This window comes from Camelina sativa, chromosome 11, assembly GCF_000633955.1.
Source record: "Camelina sativa cultivar DH55 chromosome 11, Cs, whole genome shotgun sequence".
NCBI lineage: Eukaryota > Viridiplantae > Streptophyta > Magnoliopsida > Brassicales > Brassicaceae > Camelina > Camelina sativa.
The window spans coordinates 39,975,693-39,993,225 of record NC_025695.1 but is presented as its reverse complement, the minus strand read 5'-3'; the positions used below and the strand labels follow the sequence as shown (position 1 = coordinate 39,993,225).

At 37.4% G+C, this 17,533-nt stretch overlaps 3 protein-coding genes across 4 annotated transcripts; 1 reads left to right on the top strand and 2 right to left on the bottom strand.

The window, feature by feature from the left end:
- On the top strand, nt 7-2,516 carry LOC104725668 (AT-hook motif nuclear-localized protein 4). Of its 2 annotated transcripts, none has more exons than XM_010444365.2 (5): nt 7-706; nt 1,127-1,203; nt 1,354-1,485; nt 1,569-1,730; nt 1,818-2,516. In XM_010444365.2, exons 1-5 carry the CDS (start codon nt 187-189, stop codon nt 2,214-2,216), a joined length of 1,290 nt encoding a protein of 429 aa, XP_010442667.1. In that variant the 5' UTR covers nt 7-186; the 3' UTR covers nt 2,217-2,516. The 2 variants fall into 2 exon arrangements, with proteins under 2 accessions (XP_010442667.1, XP_010442668.1); XM_010444366.2 differs by having other exon boundaries at nt 1,136-1,203; nt 1,818-2,475.
- On the bottom strand, nt 12,100-13,022 carry LOC109127497. The gene has a single exon (XM_019232361.1). The coding sequence runs from the start codon at nt 12,934-12,936 to the stop codon at nt 12,286-12,288; it is 651 nt and encodes a 216-aa protein (XP_019087906.1). The 5' UTR covers nt 12,937-13,022; the 3' UTR covers nt 12,100-12,285.
- Nucleotides 16,083-17,384, bottom strand: LOC104725667. Its single transcript, XM_019232076.1, has one exon. It carries the CDS (start codon nt 17,382-17,384, stop codon nt 16,083-16,085), a length of 1,302 nt encoding a protein of 433 aa, XP_019087621.1.

Here is a 17,533-nt window from a genome sequence, read left to right as displayed (position 1 = left end):
CTCTCTCTCTCTCTCTCTCTCTCTCTCTCTCTCTCTCTCTATTGTCTATACTTTAAGTGTCTGTCTGAAGACGAAGCTTGAATCTGTCGTGATCAAAACAAGTTCTCTTGTCTTTTTAATTTTGTGTTCTTTTTTTTTGTTGGGTCTTCTTCTTCTTCCTTACTTGTCGGAATCAGAATCTTTCAGATGGAGGAGAGAGAAGGAACTAACCACAACAACAACATCGCTACCAGTTTTGGTCTGAAACAACATCAACAACATGAAGCTCCTCGTCCTCCTCCTCCTCCTCCTGGTTACCACATGGAGCCACCGCGGTCTGAAAACCCTAATCTTTTTCCGGTGGGTCAATCCAGCACTGCCTCCGCCTCTGCGTCGGTGAAAGCTCCTGAGAATGCTGCTCCTCCTTTTAGCTTGACAATGCCGGTTGAGAATTCGTCTTCTGAGTTGAAGAAGAAGAGAGGGAGACCAAGGAAGTATAACCCTGACGGCTCTCTCGCTGTGACTCTATCGCCGATGCCCATCTCCTCCTCTGTTCCGTTGGCGACGTCGGAGTTTGGCTCTCGGAGACGGGGTAGAGGGCGAGGGAGAGGGAGAGGAAGAGGAAGAGGAAGGGGACGAGGAACTGGTAGTGGAGAGCCCAACAACAACAATAACAATTGGCACAAGGCTCCTCAGATGTTCGAATTCGACAACAGTCCTAGTTCTGGTAATGTCTTTTTATCTCACAACTGTGTTGTCCTGTATTTACAGTGGTCTCTCTTTAGAATCAATAGATGCCTTTTAAATGAATCTTATATGCTATATTGGATCTCTTTGTCTTTGGTTTGACTTGTACAAAAAAAAGGAGTTGGAATAAGGACAAAGGACACACTTGTCCTATAAAGCAAAGGAATGTTACTGTCTAGTAAACTGGATTTGTGTGAAAACTGAAAAAGGCTTGTATTAAAAGGGAAATTGCCCTGAAGAGTAGATGAAAAAGAAAGCAATTTAGGGAAGCTACTTAGGATTCTTTGATGAGTGTGATTAAGAATATACATATAGGCACTGGTCTTGTTACATAAGGGCTTTTCACTTGAGTTAAGTTTTAGCAATTCGTCTGTTTTTTACTGATTCACTTCGATGTTAGCTTTTGCAGGTGGAGGCCTTGCAGAACTTGGCAGTCCAAGTTTTACCCCTCATGTGCTTACAGTAAATGCCGGTGAGGTATGTCTTTGATAATTCTCTTTACTTGTGATTTACTGAATACATGTGAGTATAAATGTCAGTTTAGCGACCTTAATACGAACAGACTTATTAATCTTGACTAAGTCCTCTAGATTTCTTACTCTTTTTGTCCCACTCGTGTTCTAACAGGATGTGACAATGAAGATAATGACCTTCTCTCAACAAGGCTCTCGTGCTATCTGTGTTCTTTCAGCCAACGGTCCTATTTCCAATGTTACACTTCGTCAGACTATGACATCTGGTGGTACTCTCACTTTTGAGGTCTGCTCTCTCTCTCTTCACTCTGTCGTGGCTTCCAACTTTTTTCTTTTTTTACTGAATTTAGTTAACAATTTGTTGGTCAGGGTCATTTTGAGATTCTTTCTTTGACTGGTTCATTTATACCAAGCGAGAGTGGAGGAACCAGAAGCAGATCCGGCGGGATGAGTGTGTCCCTTGCTGGACCTGATGGTCGTGTCTTTGGTGGTGGCCTTGCCGGTCTCTTTATAGCCGCTGGTCCTGTTCAGGTAAATAACTTAGAACATAATGTGTTGATCTCTTCAATGGACTATGAGTGTTTGTATCGTTTTAAGCATTGTTGGTTTGGAACTTAGGTGATGGTAGGGAGCTTTGTAGCGGGTCAAGAGGAAACGCAGCAGCAGCAGCAGATAAAGAAGCAAAGAAGGGAAAGACTTGGGATCCCAACAACAACACAAGCTTCTAACATCTCATTCGGTGGATCAGCGGAAGATCCTAAGGCTAGATACGGGCTCAACAAGCCTGTTGTTATTCAACCACCAACCGTGTCTGCACCACCACCTGTGTCCTTTTCGCATGAGCCAAGTACTAACACAGCCCATGGTTACTATGCAAATAACACCGCTAACCATATCAAGGATCTCTTCTCTTCCCTCCCTGGAGAATATGAGGAAGAAGACGAGGAGGATTTAGACGGTGAAGATGATGAAGAATTTGGAGGCCATAGCGAATCTGACACCGAGGTTCCAAGCTGATGATTTGATGGAGTGACTCCCCTGACATTGATCAACCATGATCTTGAGTTGCTGCGGCGTTTTATCTTTGATGTCTTCTGATTTGTTTAGAGTGTAATGGTATTTTTTTTTCTCAGATTGTAGTTGTTTTGCGTAAACAGAGATGTTTCATTAAAAGTTAGGGTTTATTAGAGGATGTAATCTTTAGGGTTCTTTGACTTGCTTCTTTCTTTTTATCCCCAAGTGGTCGTTGTAGAAGTGAAAAAACTTGGTGTGTGTTCTCAAACTCTCTCTTTTATTTAATCTACTATGTTCACTGAACTAGCATATTGTGTATCTACGCTACTTTATAGTTTAACGTACTAGTAGTTGTATTGTACCAATTATAATATACTTTTGTTAATATATGTATCAACAACACAGTAATACTAAAAGAATACTCTTTGATCACGTATTTAAAGAAGCATAAAAGTAGAATAATATACCAATTTTAGCAAAATTATGTAGTAGTACTGTAGTACCGTCTATCATCTATCAATTTTTTCATTTGCACCAAATTGTGTTGAAATTAATTTATTTTGTAACGACCTCAAATAAAATGTTTTAATTTCGCAAGACAATGGGTTTCAAAAATATATTGAAGTGACATTGAGCTTGAATTTGAGTCATTTGACTAAAGCTCGCTTACATAGTGTGTATGATACTAATCAGAATAATTTAAAAAGATAGAAAAACAAATTATTTTTCTTCATTACAAACACTTCAGAGTAGAAAATATAATATCTGAAAAAATATTAAGGCTTTTTCATTTCACTTTTATTAAGTTTTGCAATAGAAAATATATTGTATATATGTTAATTTATCCAGTCTTATAATAGTTAATTTTTTCTATTGCAATTAAAAACATCAACTTATTATTTGATTTATTTAAATACATTTTTTCCACAAAAAATAAAGCAATATATTTGATTGTAAACAACAAAAACACACAATATTTATTTTTAATATATAGAAGATAGAAGATCCAAAAAATTTATTTTGCAAAATAATATATTTGACTGTATTTCTCAAAATATATATATATATATATATATATATATTTGACTGTAAAAATGTTGACTATTAGTTTAGCTTCAAAATAAAAATTACTAATTATAAGAATGTATACATTAAAGATGTAAACACAATATTTAGTTATATAATATAGAATGTCTTAATTTAAAAAAAAAACTATAAACTATTTCATATAGCAATTTATATTTTTTTGGTTTTTAATAGTATACATAAAAAAAATTAGAATATTTTTTTGGTCAATTTTGGTCAATGCCGGAATAAGTCAACCAGTGTATCGGAAATTGTATGTTTATGGTATTAACCACATGACATCATATAGTTTATGCATGTGGTCATACAATACATGAATTTAGGTCATATAATACATCTAGTTCGTATAGTTGAGAGTACAATATTATACTTGGCATGTGTGATCATGCGAGAACGCATACTTCGTGTAGCTAGCAATCTTTTTTCCTTGTAAGTTTTGTTGCAATTAATTTTCTTTGAACAAAAAAACCTCAAACAAATGTATTAATTTCACAAAACAAATAGTTTTCAAAGGTTGTGCATTTGAAGCATTAAAGGTCGATCACCAACTAATTTGAAAACCTAGTGGAAAGAGTAACAATGTAACCAAAAAAAACTCAAATTATTGGTTCATGCATTGAACTCATGTATGTGTTTATAGTGAAATAAAAATGTATCATATTTTAGTTGTTTTCTTAAACAAGTATATCTCATTCAAATTTTGAGGTTTATGTTTAGGGTTCTTTCACTTATTTGTTATTTTCATATCCCAAGTGGTTGTTGTAAGAATTCAAACAAAATCTAGTTAGAGATTTAAACTCTCTTCTTCAATCAATTCTTCAATGACTTCATTTTAATATTCAACTAGGTTTTATTAACTCCACTCTATATAATCTATCTACTATTTACAACTACTCGATTTATAACCATGTGTTCATTGAAGTGACATTTATATTTACATTATTATGTTTCAATGCTACTTTAAGGTTTAAACCATTGGTTGTTATAAATACATCATCGTTGATATGATTGACAATCAGAATTTAATGTTATAAATATTATAAAATTTACTTAACAATCATAATAATGTTATAAAACAAACAAAATCACCCAACGATGATGTAAACATTATTAAGTTGTTATAAATACATCATCGCTGCATAAAGTTTACTTAATCTAATGTTAAATGGTTTTTCGCTTGTCAATATTATAGAGAATTAATATTGAAGTTACATTTTTAACTTTAGAATCGTATTTAGCAAACAAACTAAACATAATATGATTTATTTTCTTTGTTGGGTGATTTTTATGTATCTTAATTTTCATCGAGTATGTAGAAATTATATGACCTTTCATAATTTTAAATGTGAAGTGCTAAAACAAACTTTGTATTAAGTTATTTCATATTTATTGGCTTTTGTATCTAACAAGTAATTTAAGATTTCAAATAATTTTTTGCATGAACCACTATTTTTTTTTAAATAGTAAACTTCTAAACAATTGATCTATGTATAAAATTCAATTAGAATTTTGGTAACAAATAACTCTTTTATAAATAAAGAGTTGCACTTAAAAATGGTTAAATAAGTGAATGAATATATTTTTCAGCTAATATTTTGTTAAGAACTTTTGGATTGTTTGAATTTGATAAAAACTGGTACATATAGTGTTTTATATAACTGGAATCATTTAGAAAGAAGAGAACACAACTAAAAAATTTCAAAACAAATAACAAGAAAAAAATAGTTATGAGATTTCCCAAAACTATCATCTGCATAATAAACAACAATTCTTTACTTTTACAAGGTAAGAAATAGTTTATAATGTTTTTTTGGATACCATCTTTTAAACCTACTATCTTATTCAATGAATTCATTTTCAAACTCAACTAAATTTGGTTAATTCATCTTTTTTGGAATCTATCTGCATAGTACATTCCATGATTGTCTCATTCATAAATATGTGTTCATTAAATTAATCTTTTGTGTACCTATGTTACTTCAAAGTTGTTAACACACTAGTAGTGGTATTTTACTAGTTATAAGTACTTAATGATATCATATACTTTTGTTTATATGTGTATTTTTTATCTTCTTGTCAATATTTCATAAATTAAGTATTGATTTTTTCTTATATCAAATAAACATTGATACTAAATGAATATTATCTGATTAATTGTTTAATACAAAATAATATAGTTTATAAAAGATATATCAACAAACATCTATTTAGAAACCCTACTACATGATTTTATTATAATATTAATAAGGTTTATGTTTAGGGTTCTTTCATTTGTTTGATATTTTCATATCCCAAGTGGTTGTTGTAAAATTTCAAACAAAAAAATAATTAATTTATTTGAACTTTTTTCTTCAATCAATTCATTTTAATACTCAACTAAATTTTATTAATTCTTCTATATATAATCTACCTACTTTTTACTACTACTTTATTTATAGTCATATGTTCATTGAAGTGATAGTAACACTTTCAAAAACTAGCAGTAATTCGCATAATAAATAACCATTTCTATTTTTCCCAGTTATAAAAAAATTTGTTGAAAAGAAGTTGCAATTTAATAAACAATATATAATCTTGGTGTGGATCTCGTCCTTTAAACCTAGTCCCCCTTCAATAACTTCATTTTGAAACTCAACTGAATTTTCTTGATTTGTCTTTATAGAGTAATATCTATATTCTACAATATATCTACTGTACATTTATAGAATTAACATTTTAATTTTATTATGTTAAGATAGATATCTATGCTATTTTTAAACGCACAAGTAGTTGTATTCGTTTACTTATAAATCACCTGGTGGGTTGGGGCCATGTATTTTTATTAGTTTCTCTTTGTCTTTTTCTATAAATTTTGGGATAAAATGAATATTAAAAGTACATTGTTAAATTTTTTTTAAAAAAATAGTATTTAAAACAAACAAAAATGTGATGTGGTATAATTTAACTGATTTTTTTTTTTGGGTCAAATTTAACTTATTTTTTCTTCTATATTAATGAAGTATCCCATTGATTATATAAAAACTAGACAACTTTTCCATTAAAAACAACTTTTTTTTTAGTGTCAAGTGATATAATTTCGTGTCATAAAAACCATCCTGGTTTTTTTTTTTAAAATCTTAGAACTTAGAAGTATTTTAGGTTTTAAACTTTTTTACCGACACATTCTTTCTCAAATCGCGAACTTTAAGACATTTGATCTATATCTCAAACTAACTTAGACTTTGATAATGGAATCTTCTTTTTGTAAATAGAGTGTTGGACTCGAATTTGTTTTGCCAAGCATGCAAGTGAATGAAAATTATTGTATTCATTTTCCTAACTCTCGGAGTCTATGAAGTTGATAAAGGCTCATCTCATATACATATATAGTGGCTGACAATGACAATAAAAAAGAAGAGACAAAATAAATAAAGGTTCATAACAAAGTATATTCAAAAATCAGAAGAAAAATACATCTACGAGCCTCCAAAATTTGGCATTCACATAATAAAATAACAAAATTCAAATGAAAAAAACTATGAACTTGAAAGATTAAAGAACAATTTTCTTTATTGATTTAGAAACTTTTCAAAACTAAATCTTTTTCCTTTTTTAGATCTTATGGAACATCTCTCCATGACCTCTTATTTATATAGATCTTAACAACCCATAAATCTATATGGAAAAGGAAAACTTACAAAACTTCAAATATTTAGACCTTATTTGTATTTTCTATTTTCTATATCTTCTAGCATCTTCTAGAAGGAGATTACTTTGTCTCCAAGTCTTGGAATTATCCAACATTCTCCCCCTTAATTCCAACTTGAATTCCGGGAAGCTTTGTCTCTACAACTCTGATTAGACTTCTCATTTCTTTAAACTTTATTCTTGCCAACGGCTTAGTAAGAATATCCGCTTTCTGCTCCACACCGGGTACATACTCCACTTCAATCTGTTCATTCTCTATGCATTCTCGAATAAAATGGTACTTTGAGAGTATGTGTTTGCTCCTCCCATGAAACACAAGATTCTTGGTTAAAGCAATGGCTGACTTGTTGTCAATCTTTAGTATGACCTTCTCGTCAATACAAAGAACCTCTTTTAACAACTCATTGAACCATATAGCTTGCTTTGCGGCTTCCGTCGCTGCCATAAACTCTGCTTCACATGAGGATAATGCGACGGTGGGTTGCTTTTGTGACGTCCAAGTGATTGGCGACAAACCGAAGTAGAACATGTGACTTGAAGTACTTCTCCCATCATCGACATCGATATTGTGACTACTATCACTATATCCTATCAATCTCTTTGATCCGTCTCTTCTAAAATGCAAACCAAGGTTAGTCGTTCCTTTCACATACCTTAACACGTGTTTGAGAGCTTTTCCGTGTGACTCTCTCGGGCTTTGCATGTATCGGCTTAGAACTCCAACTTCGAATGCCAAGTCCGGTCTTGTGTGAAGAAGGTATCTCAGACATCCTATGGCTCTTCTATAACTTGTTGCATCGATCTCAGGTTCGTGTTCTGCTTTGGAGAGCTTTAAGTTTGACTCCATCGGCACATGAGTCAAATTACACGAATCCATCTTAGTATCATTAAGGATCCCATGTGCGTAACCTTCTTGGTTTATCATGATCCCATCTTCTCCTTGAAGCACTTCGATACCAAGATAATATGTTAGCTTGCCTAGATCCGACATCTCAAAATTCCTTGACATATCTTCCTTGAATTGTTCAATAACCTTGCGTGAAGTTCCTGTTACGAACAAATCATCAACATAGATTGCCACTATCAAGATTTCTTTCTCATTCTTCTTGAGATATACCGATGGCTCTTTGATGCACCTTTTAAAGTTCATCTCCTTTAGAACTTGATCGAGTTTTGTATTCCATGCTCTTGGGGCTTGTCGTAAACCATATAGTGCCTTACAAAGTTTATACACGCGATCTTCTTTTCCCTTCTTCTCGAAACCTTCAGGCTGTGCTACATAAACTAACTCCTTCAGTTCACCATTTAAGAATGCGGTTTTGACGTCTAGGTAATGTATTTCCCACCCACTTGTTGCTGCGATAGCTATTAGGAGCCGTATAGTCTCTAACCTTGCTACCGGAGCAAAAGCTTATTCGAAATCTATCCCTTGTTGTTGTACATAGCCTTTCGCCACAAGTCTTGCCTTGAATTTACTCACCATTCCATCTGCTTTTCTCTTGATATTGTATATCCACTTCAGTCCTATGGGCTTAACACCAATCGGTTTATCTACGAGCTCCCATGTCTCGTTTCTTACAATCAAATCTAACTCAGCTTTCATTGCATCAATCCACTCTTGTTGGTGTTCAGCTTCAAGAAAGTTTCCTGGTTCTCCGTCAATCGTAAGCAACAATCTTCCACTTTCTTGGTCTGCAAGTAACACATAGTCATTAAGATAAGCTGGTCGTCGTATGATATGACCGTATCTCGTTGTCACTTGTTGATTTTCTGCTCCATGATTCACGCCATTGTCACCCTGTTCTGCTTCTTCCTCCTCTTGGTTCATAGGATCTTGATCTGGATCGTGATAGTCATTGTTTTCATCATTCCCATGTCCATCTCTATTTTCTATGAATCCGCCATGAGAGAGCTTGAACATTCCTGGTGCTTCATCAGTTTCATTTGGAGGAGACCAGTCCCAAGCTTTTTTCTCGTCAAATACCACATCTCTACTGACCGTTATCTTCCTTGTGAGTGGATCATATAGACGATATGCCTTGGAACCATGTTCTATTCCGAGATTGATCACACTTCTTGACCGATCATCTAGCTTCTTTAAATGTGGTTCGGTGATCTTGACGTGAGCTACACATCCAAAAACCCTTAAGTGCTCGAAATTGGGTTTCTTGGACCATAAGCTCTCATACAGAGTTTGACCTTGTAATGCCTTTGTTGGAACTCAGTTGATAAGATACGTTGAATGACGTACGGCTTCTCCCTACATATCATTTGGAACCTTCATTGCTTTAAGTAAGCTTCTGGTCATCTCCATTAATGTTTGATTCCTTCTCTCAACCACACCATTTTGTTGTGGCATATATGGTGCGGTTAAGTGCCTAGAAACTCCATTCTCTTTGCAAAAACGATTGAAATCAGTAGAAGTGAACTCTCCTCCTCTATCGGTGCGAAAGGTTTTAATGTCCTTGCCGGTTTGTTTCTCCACAAACTCTTTAAACCTTTTGAACCGATCGAACGCTTCACTCTTCTCCTTTAACAACATTGTCCACATATATCTCGAGAAGTCATCTATCAAAACAAACACATACCGGTTGTTTGCTAGTGTTGGTGGTGATATTGGCCCGCACAGATCTCTGTGAACCAACTATAACACTTGTGTTGCACGGTAAGTTGCTTTGATTGGGAACGTGTGTCGGGTTTGTTTCCCGGCTAGACATGCATCACATACGTTCATCTCACGTAATACTTGTGGCATTCCCACGACCATATCTTTTCTCACCATATTGTTCAAGACACCAACACTAATGTGACCTAGCCTCGCATGCCAAGTCCATGTAGCTTCTTCTTCTTGAATTGAGAGACACTTCGGAAAACTGATCTCCAGCAGCGTTTTGTAGAGACGGCTTGGCGACCTTACAACTTGAACTAGTAGTCGACCGTACGAATCACTTAAGGTCAACGTGTTTCCCTTCATGTTTACTTCACATCCATTCTCCGTTTCTTGTCCAAGGTTGATGATGTTGTGTTTTAAATCCGGTATGTAATATATTTCTTTGAGAGCTCTTCTTTCACCCGACTTGGTCACAAAGACAATTGATCATTTCCCGATAATGTTTACATACGACCCATCACCAAACTTTACTCGCCCCTTGATGTTTTCGTCTAAGCTTGAGAAAAAACTCTCTGTTTCCTGTCATATGGTTGCTTGTGCCGTTGTCGAGATACCAAACGCTTGCAGTGCTAGTATCGTAGTTATCAGGAAATAATTTATCTTCGCTCAAGAACACCACTTCATGAACGTAGAGGGCTTCGGCTTCTTGAGTCTCGTTTAGGTTTGTTTCTTGGTGTTGCAGAGGCTTATCGGGGAATCTTGAAGCATAGTGACCCGACTTGTCACATCTCCAACATATGACTTTGGTAAGATCTTTCTTCTTTTGGTCCTTTTCTGAGATTTCTCCTCCTTGATTTTGACCGTTATATCTTCCTCGGTCTTGTCCTCTACCTCTACCGAAGCTTCCTCTTCCGATACCACCTCTACCTCTGGCTCCTCCTCGAAATACACCGTACCCTCCACGGTTATTGGTGTTTGAGAACATGAGTTTACCTTGATCTTCACTCAAGGTCTCCTTCCCAACTCGTTCTTCATAAGCTTTTATCCTTCCTACTATATCTTCGAAGGTTGTTGTGTTTAAGTTGAGGTACTTGTTCAAGAGATGCTACGATGTGAATAAATTTTTCTCTTGGAAGTCCCGATAAAAACTTCTTCACAAGTTTTGTTTCATCGATCGCTTCTCCTAGGGAAGTTGATTGAGTGGCGAGTCCTGACATCTTCCCTGCATACTCATCTACCGACTCCAAATCTCCCATCGTTACCCGATCTAGCTATGCTTTTAGAGTTTGAAGTCTAGCTTCTTTCACCCGGTCTGCTCCCTGGTGACGAGACTTGATGGCTTCCCACAGGTTTTTGGCTGAGTTTTGCTCTCCGATCTGCAAAATCAGCGACTCAGGAATCGACTGGAACAACAGAGCAAGCGCCACATTGTTCATCTTCACGTCGGCGGAGCCTGGTTCTATTGTGTCACACACTTCGCTGACTCGAAGCGTGATCTTCATACGCATCGCCCAAACTGTGTAGTTTGTCGATGTTAGCATCGGACAATGGATCGAGGGTGATCTAAGGTCCTTGGTTCGTGGTGGATTGTTGTCTCCCATACTTGGCGACGAAGCTTCTTCAACCACCGTCTTCTTGATCGAGTCTTCTACACAAGCTCTGATACCAATTCAAATCAAAAGAACTATGAACTTGAAAGATTAAAGAACAACTTTCTTTATTGATTTAGAAACTTCTCAAAACTAAATCTCTTTCTCTCTTAGATCTTATGGAACATCTCTCCATGACCTCTTATTTATATAGATCTTAGCAACCCCTAAATTTATATGGAAAAGGAAAACGTACAAAACTTATAATATTGAAACCTTATTTGTATTTCTTATTTTCTATTTCTTCTAACATCTTCTAGAAGGAGGTTACTTTGTCTCCAAGTCTTGGAATTATCCAACAAAAATTTATATTTTATTTTGTATAAGAGAAGTTGCAATTTCAAGTAAACACTAGTTTTACGAATGTTGGATATGGATATCGTCCTTAGTTGGCCAGTGATTTATAATAATCTAGGATATCATATCATCTCTGTCGGATTTATTCATATGCTAGCTTTGTTTTTCTCTTTCTTTTTTATCTTATTGACTTGTGGATTCGATGAACTAGAAAGATGCCTTTTTCTCTCTGTCGAACAACAAACCATAAAATAAATTGTAATAATTCTACCAACCAAACTAAATTGCATCTACACAAATTTACGCGACTCATGCATATAGTATTCTTTTTTCTTACGTCGTTTATGTATTTTTGTTTTGTGCAATGTTGTTTTTGGTTGGTTGCAAAGAGGTTTTAGGCTTTATAATCCCCACATGTACAAATCCTTGTTGAAATATCGGATCAGAAAATATATGATATGTTTTCTAACTTGATTTTATAATGTGTCGTTTTGCATTTGTTTCGCTTGTTACTTTGTTTGATAGTAGTAAAACTTCTCCTTAACAATAAGAAAAATTAGGAATGATTTGATTTAAGCTGGTTTCAATAAAAAGTTAGCTAACTTAATTCATAAGAAGGGAATTACAATTACTATATGTCTTTAGTTATTAATATGGACCTACTTAAGCTTTTTCCCTTTCAGTATGTAGAGCATATTTTTTTCTCATTAAGTATAAACAAAAACACTGATTAATGTAAGAGTTAATTACTCTTAGTGTTCTCTGATTTCCATTGAGTATTAACTTTACGAATAAATTCTTCAACTCGTCTTCGAAGCACAACCTCCATTTCGCTTTCATTCTCTTCTTCTAGTCCTAAGTTCCCTTTCTCGTCCTTCTCCGATAAACCTAAACCGGGTTTTGACGTTAACGATTGCTCAGAACCGGCTGGTTTGGAGGAGAGAGTTGACTTAGATATCAGCCCTGGTTCTTGTAAACCGGGCTTAGAGGTAAGATTCGACTTAGGTACCAAAACGGATTTTTGAAAACCGGGTTTGTAAGAGGAAACTGGCTCAGAGATTAAACCAGATTTCTCATAACCGGGTTTGGGAGAGACATTCGACTCATATTTCAACACGGAATTTTCAAAACCGGGCTTGGAAGAGAGAACCGGTGTTTCAACACCGGGTTTGGGAGAGACATTCAACTCAGATTTCAACACGAAATTTTCAAAACCGGGCTTGGAAGAGAGAACCGAGTCAGAGAACATCAGGGAACCGGGATTTGATTTGTCTTGAGAACCCGGTTTATAGTTGCCCATGAGGATTAAGATGATGATGAAGTTGCAGAAAAGGAACATGAATAAAGAATTGGAAGTAGTCTTGTTGACAAGCTCCAAAACTGAATCTATCATCTTCTTTAATCAAGAAAAAAAAAAAAAAACAGAGAGATTGAGAGAAATTGAGAAAGAAGAAGAAGAGAGGTGGTTTGTGCGAAAGAGACGGGTTGAAAAGAGGTATAAATGGAGGATGAGAGACTTCGAAGACAAGTTCGATTATGACAAAGACTGCTGAATAAAGTTGTTGGAATCTAATTGTTTAATGAAAAATTTCAAACAAGTGATTAATATCAACTCCTTGCCAGCTAAGTTGTACATAAGTATCCAAGTCCTCTTAACAACTATGTCTTTTTTATAACACATGTTTCTTTCTTAATTCAAGTATTTATAAAATATATTGAAAAATAGTACACATGGGTCTCTAATATCAAAGCATGATTGTGACATGTGAAAATGTATTCCACAGTATTTTCTATGGTTGGTTTGGTTCACTTGGTTGGTTGGACTATTTTAGATTAAAATATTTAGAATGATAGTAAGGATAAAAATTCTTATTATACACATTATTAGGAAAAAAAAATTATGAATTAAGAACGGGAAAAAGGATGTGTTAATGATGATCTATTTGATGTAACACAGATTATTGAAAAATTGGTCGATGTAAAAAAAAATTATATATATATCAAGAGGAACAAAGGTAGAATTTGTAACTTGGTAAATCTCCCCTGTCCTCTCTTGTATTCATTCCTCAGTATATATACAAGTATATTAAGGTCACATAAGGTCATAATTGGAATATTACAGTATTCCTAATCTATCACTCCTACGCAGTCGAAGCCAGATTGGTCATGACGCGGAGACTGGACTTAAACTCCATGAAGAGAGGTGTGTGAAGACCTTCGGTGAATATGTCCGCATATTGGCTTGAAGAGGGGATATGAAGAACACGGATGTGACCAAGGGCAATCCGTTCCCGGACAAAATGAATATCTATTTCCACATGTTTTGTACGTTGATGTTGTACGGGGTTGGAAGAGAGATACACAGCACTTACATTGTCGCAGTATACTAGTGTGGCGGTGGTGAGAGGGCAATGCAGCTCAAGGAGTAAGTTGCGGAGCCAAATAGTTTCAGCGACAACATTGGCCACACCTCTGTATTCCGCCTCAGCACTTGATCTGGAGACCGTATGTTGGCGTTTGGACGACCAAGAGATGAGGTTGTCTCCATGGAAAATGCAGTAGCCGGACGTGGAGCGTCTTGTGGAAGGGCAACCTGCCCAGTCTGCATCAGTGTAAGCGGTTAACATTGAGGTTTTTGTTGCTGTGAGCTGCAAGCCATGCTGAATAGTCACTTGGACATAACGAATGATGCGTTTAAGAGCAGTGTAGTGTGATTCGCGAGGATCATGCATGTACAAACAAACCTGCTGGACAGCGTATGCAATGTCTGGGCGAGTGAAGGTGAGGTATTGAAGAGGCCCTGCTAAGCTGCGATATAGAGTCGGGTCAGAAAATGCAGGGCTGTCATCAGCCGAGAGCTTTGCTCGAGGATCCGCCGGTGTTGTGCAAGGGTTGCAGTTTGCCATGTTGGCCCTCAAAATTATTTCTGTAGCATATTGTCGTTGATAGAGGAAGAGACCTGCAGAGTTCCGCTTGATGGAGATGCCAAGGAAGTACTTCGCCGGACCAAGGTCGGACATGGAGAACTTCCGGTGAAGTGAATCAATGATGGCATCACGGAGAGCAGTCGAAGACGCGGTAAGTAAGATATCGTCGACGTATAAGAGGAGATACGCCCGGCCATGAGAGGTGTTGTAGGTGAACAGAGAAGAATCACATTTGCTCTGTTTAAAACCAACACGACAGGCATAGGATGCAAACCGTTGATTCCACATACGCGGTGCCTGTTTGAGTCCATAAATGGACTTGTGTAGAAGACAAATGTGGTCTGGTTTCGACGGATCACGGAACCCCGGTGGCTGGTGCATTTACACAGTTCTTCAAGATCACCATTGAGGAAAGCATTTTTGACGTCAAGTTGATGTATAGACCAGTTGCGAGAGAGAGCAAGGTCAAGCACCATTCTGATTGTGGCTGGCTTCACAACCGGACTAAATGTTTCATCACAGTCAATGCCAACCTCTTGAGACTTACCATTTGCCACCAATCGAGCCTTGTAGCGGGTTAGATTCCCATCTGCATCATATTTGTGAGTAAACAACCACATTGAACGCACAATATTAACATTTTTTGGACGTGGAACCAAAGACCATGTCCTCTTTTTAATTTGAGCACCGTATTCCTCATCCATTGCACCATGCCAGTTAGGATCCTCTAGCGCTTTGAGGTGAGAAGAAGGGAGAGGGAATATTGTTTGAGTAAGAAGAGAGAGAGGCTGGCGTGGTTTGGTAATGCCACTTTTGCTGTGGGTTACCATTTTGTGAGCTGGAGGTGGAGCCACGATAGGAACGGGTGGCAAAGGGTCTGGGTTTGGTGACGGTGGTGCCGGTGTCGGAGCCGCGGGTAGGGGTGGTAGTTGACGTAGCAAGGGAGAGACAGGAGGTGGGGTATCATCATTGTCGAGTGGTGTTTGAGGTAGCAGAAGAGTGTAAAAGGGAAAGGTAGACTCGTCAAAAGTAACATGACGAGAGATGATGATTTTGCGGGAGGTCAGATCGAGACAACGATACCCGCAGTGAGAAGTAGGGAAACCCAAAAAGACACACGCGGTTGATCTGGCCGCAAGTTTGTGTGAGGTGGTGGCTAAGAGGTTCGGGTAGCACAAGCAGCCGAATACACGAAGGTGTTCATACGAGACTGGTTGCTGGTAGAGTTTGTTGAATGGTGTTTGGTTATGAATAGCTTGTGAGGGAAGAATGTTGAAGAGATGAGCAGCCATGTTCAAAGCTTCTACCCAATAGGATGCAGGCAAGTTTGCTTGAAAAGGAAGAGAACGTACAAAGTTATTCAAGGTACGTAAAGTGCGTTCAGCTTTTCCATTTTGTTGGGAGGTGTGAGGACAAGAAAAACGAGATGTGATGCCGTGGGAGGCAAGGTAAGCAAGAAAATCTCGGTTGTTGTATTCCCCACCACTATCACATTGTAGTGATTTGATTTTTTTACCAAACTGATTTTGATCATAGGTCAAAAAGTGTAAGAAAGAGGAAAACACCTCTGATTTTTTCCTAAGAGGATATACCCAAAAAAAATGACAAATGATCAAGAAATGACATAATATTTGATCCCACTGATGCTGGAAACCGGTGAGGTCCATACATCGGAGTGTATTATTTGAAATGGTTCAGAAATAATTAAATCAGAGTTATCAAAAGGAAGGTGAATGTGTTTCCCAAGTTGACAAGCATGACAAAGAGAAGAATCTGGTTTTGAACATTTTATTGAACCAGTAGATATCAGAGAATTTAAAATAGAGTTCCCCGGGTGGCCAAGGCGACGGTGCCACACGGTGGAACTGACGGAAGTAGACAGAAAATCTTGAGGAGAGGTGAGAGGGGTGGACGAGTTGGTGATGGAGTAGAGGGAGCCCGAGCTGTCACATCGGAGAAGTGGTGTCCGTGTGCTCAAGTCCTTAACGAGAAAACCGAAGGGATCAAATTCAATGGAAACCCAATTATCTGTGGTAAACTGACGAATAGACACAAGATTTTTAATGATAGAGGGGCAAACAAGGACATTATTAAGGTGGAGAGGTCTGGTCTTAGAAGGAAGATAGTGATAGCCAATAGAAGTTGTGGGAAGAGAGGATCCGTTACCAACAGTTATAGAGGGAATGGTGCTCGAATTAAAAACAGAAAGTAAGGTACCTGGTTCCGACGGGATGTGTGCCGTGGCAACGGTATCCATATACCAATTGGAATCCTGCGGATTCTGCAGTGTCATGGTGCCAAAAGCTTGAGCAATGTTGGGTGGAATAACAGTTGGCATCGGAGGTCCTTGTGGCACGGCTGGAGGATAAGCTCCGAGGATGCTAGTATTGGGAGGCAGAGTAGTGGAAACATGATACGCCATGGGGGATGGACGCCACTGTTGTTGATTCCACTGTTGGTGTGGAGGGGGAGCAGGCCAGTACGATGGTGGTTGCGGCATCCATGAGTTGTGGTGAGGGTTGTGCCGACCACGACCACGATACCCGGTGTTGCGACCACGACCTCGCCCCCTGTTGTGGTGTCCACGGTTGGTTTGAGGAGGGAAGTGTTGCGGAGATGAGTTGCGATTGTTGGTCGCAGGGTATGACGAAGGCGTTGCAGGACTCGCGTCGGTGTAGAGCAGATGAGGTGTAGAGATACCAAGAGGTGCAGAGGTTACCTGTTTGGAGGGTTTGTTGAGATGCTCCTCCTCTAGAAGCAACATAGATCGTGCAGCAGCAAACGAAGGAAACGGTGACTTGTGTTTGATGACATTGTGAATATTGTCAAATTTCTCAGAAAGTTCATTAAGCATATGGATCACCAATGAACGCTCAGTGATAGGAGAATCGACATTAGCAAGCAGATCAGACATAGATTTGAGTTTTTGACAATAGTCATGAACAGAGAGATCACCAATCGTGAAGGGTCGCAGCTCGTTCTCAAGCTGAATTGCTCTGGCCTCCTTGTTGTCACGAAACAGGTTTTCAATAGTAATCCAAAGCTCACGAGCAGTTCAACGCG

Coding starts and splice junctions, on each gene's coding strand:
- LOC109127497 (XM_019232361.1), bottom strand. CDS start 12,936: ATGATAGATTCAGTTTTGGAGCTTGTCAACAAGACTACTTCCAATTCT.
- LOC104725667 (XM_019232076.1), bottom strand. CDS start 17,384: ATGTCTGATCTGCTTGCTAATGTCGATTCTCCTATCACTGAGCGTTCA.
- LOC104725668 (XM_010444365.2), top strand. CDS start 187: ATGGAGGAGAGAGAAGGAACTAACCACAACAACAACATCGCTACCAGT. Junction 707..1,126: donor CGACAACAGTCCTAGTTCTG/GTAATGTCTTTT, acceptor CTTCGATGTTAG/CTTTTGCAGGTGGAGGCCTT. Junction 1,204..1,353: donor TTACAGTAAATGCCGGTGAG/GTATGTCTTTGA, acceptor GTGTTCTAACAG/GATGTGACAATGAAGATAAT.